The following is a 1801-nucleotide window of genomic DNA, read 5'->3' as shown; positions in this document are numbered from 1 at the left end:
GACACATAATTATTTGTTGAGAGAAAATTTTGAAAATCAGGAAAGTGCCCTCATTCCTGTTGAAAATAAGTATTTGACCCGATGCGAAAATGGGATTGGACTGACCTTTCACTCAAATGTTTCTGAGAATCACAGATTTAAATCTGAAGAGGAAAGTGTTAAGTGGCATCAGCTTGAGGGGCACCTCAGAAAGAGGTCAACCCAACAAAATTACGAGGCGATTTTGAATGGACATAGAATTGCTGTTTGCAGTGAATCTGAGGCGAGATTTAACCAAGGCTCCAACGTTAACAAACGTCTGCGTACTCATTTGCCAGAAAACCATTTGGAATGTAATAAAGGTGAGGACGTCTTGTCTCAAAGACCTAAACGTATCAAACAGAGGAGTACACATCTGGAAGACAATCCTTCTCGAGAACCTGGGAACGCTCTGTGGCTGTCCCCCAGTGTTGGTGATCCTCAGACAAGTTGTGTGGGACAAAAGCCATCCACAAGTAAGAAGTCTGGAAACACACTTAGTCAGTCACCAAGACTAAATATACATAACACAATTGGCACTGGAAAGAAAAGGTACACTTGTAAGGACGGTGGCCTGGTCCTTCATTGGCAATCAACACTACCTCAACATCAGAGAATGCATGCTGGAGAGGCGTCCTACACCTGTGAAGAGTGTGGTCAAACCTTTAAGGACTGCTCATCGCTAAATAGACATGAGCAAATCCATATTAGAGAGAAACGTTACAAATGTCAACAATGTGGCAAGGCCTTTCGCCAGCACTCACACCTTACTGAACATCTCAGAATTCATACTAGAGAGAAACCTTACAAATGTAAGGACTGTGGTAAGGCCTTTACAAACCAGTCACACCTTACTGTACATCTCAGAATCCATACTGGAGAGAAACCTTACACATGTGAACACTGTGGTAAGGGCTTTACAAACCACTCACACCTTACTCGACATCTCAGGATTCATACTGGACAGAAACCTTACAAATGTAAAGAATGTGTCATGGCCTTTAGCCGGCACTCACACCTTACTCGACATCTCAGAATTCATACTGGAGAGAAACCTTACATATGTGAACGATGTGGTAAGGTCTTTACAAACCACTCACACCTTACTCGACATCTTAAAATTCATACTGGAGAGAAACCTTACAAATGTCAACATTGTGGCAAGGCCTTTAGCCGGCACGCAGTCCTTACTCGACATCTCAGAATTCATACTGGAGAGAAACCTTACACATGTGAACAATGTGGCCAGACCTTTACAACCCACTCAAGCCTTACTCGACATCTCAGAATTCATACCGGAGAGAAACCTTAGAAATATCAAGAATGTGGCATGGCCTTTCGCCACCACTCACACCTTACTCGACATCTCAGAATTCATACTAGAGAGAAACTTTACAAATGTGAACAATGTGGCAAGTTCTTTAGCCAGTGGTCAGTCCTTACTGAACATCTCAGAATGTATATTGCATAGAAACCTTACAAATGTCAAGGATGCGGCAAGTTCTGTAGCCAGCACTCACACCTTACTGAACATCACAGAATTCATCCTGGAGAGAAACCTTACAAACGTCAAGAATGTGGCCAGGCCTTTCCCCGGCCATCAAAACTTTCCAAACATCACAGAGTTCCTATAAGAGAGAAACCTGAAAAATAGTAAAAGAATGTCAGTGCTTGTAAGTGGCCTCAGCCCTTCCTGGACATCAGAGGATTCCTAGTGGAGAGTAACCACGGAGATGTAAGCAACGTGGCAGGCTCTCTGTGCTCGTCACAACAGACTCAACAT

At 43.2% G+C, this 1801-nt stretch overlaps 1 protein-coding gene across 1 annotated transcript; it reads left to right on the top strand.

Annotated features, from left to right (window-relative positions):
- Window positions 1–135: 135 nt before the first annotated feature.
- On the top strand, window positions 136–1094 carry LOC115284747 (zinc finger protein 525-like; the record flags this gene model as incomplete). Its single annotated transcript, XM_029931232.1, has 1 exon — window positions 136–1094. A coding segment is annotated over one exon (959 nt), but the record flags the coding sequence as incomplete, so codon positions are not given.
- Between the last annotated feature and the right edge of the window lie 707 nt (window positions 1095–1801).

The sequence above is a fragment of the Suricata suricatta genome, unplaced genomic scaffold, assembly GCF_006229205.1.
Source record: "Suricata suricatta isolate VVHF042 unplaced genomic scaffold, meerkat_22Aug2017_6uvM2_HiC HiC_scaffold_1845, whole genome shotgun sequence".
Classification (NCBI taxonomy): Eukaryota; Metazoa; Chordata; class Mammalia; order Carnivora; family Herpestidae; genus Suricata; species Suricata suricatta.
Note: the sequence above shows the minus strand (reverse complement) of the source record. Positions and strands in the feature narration are given on the sequence as shown.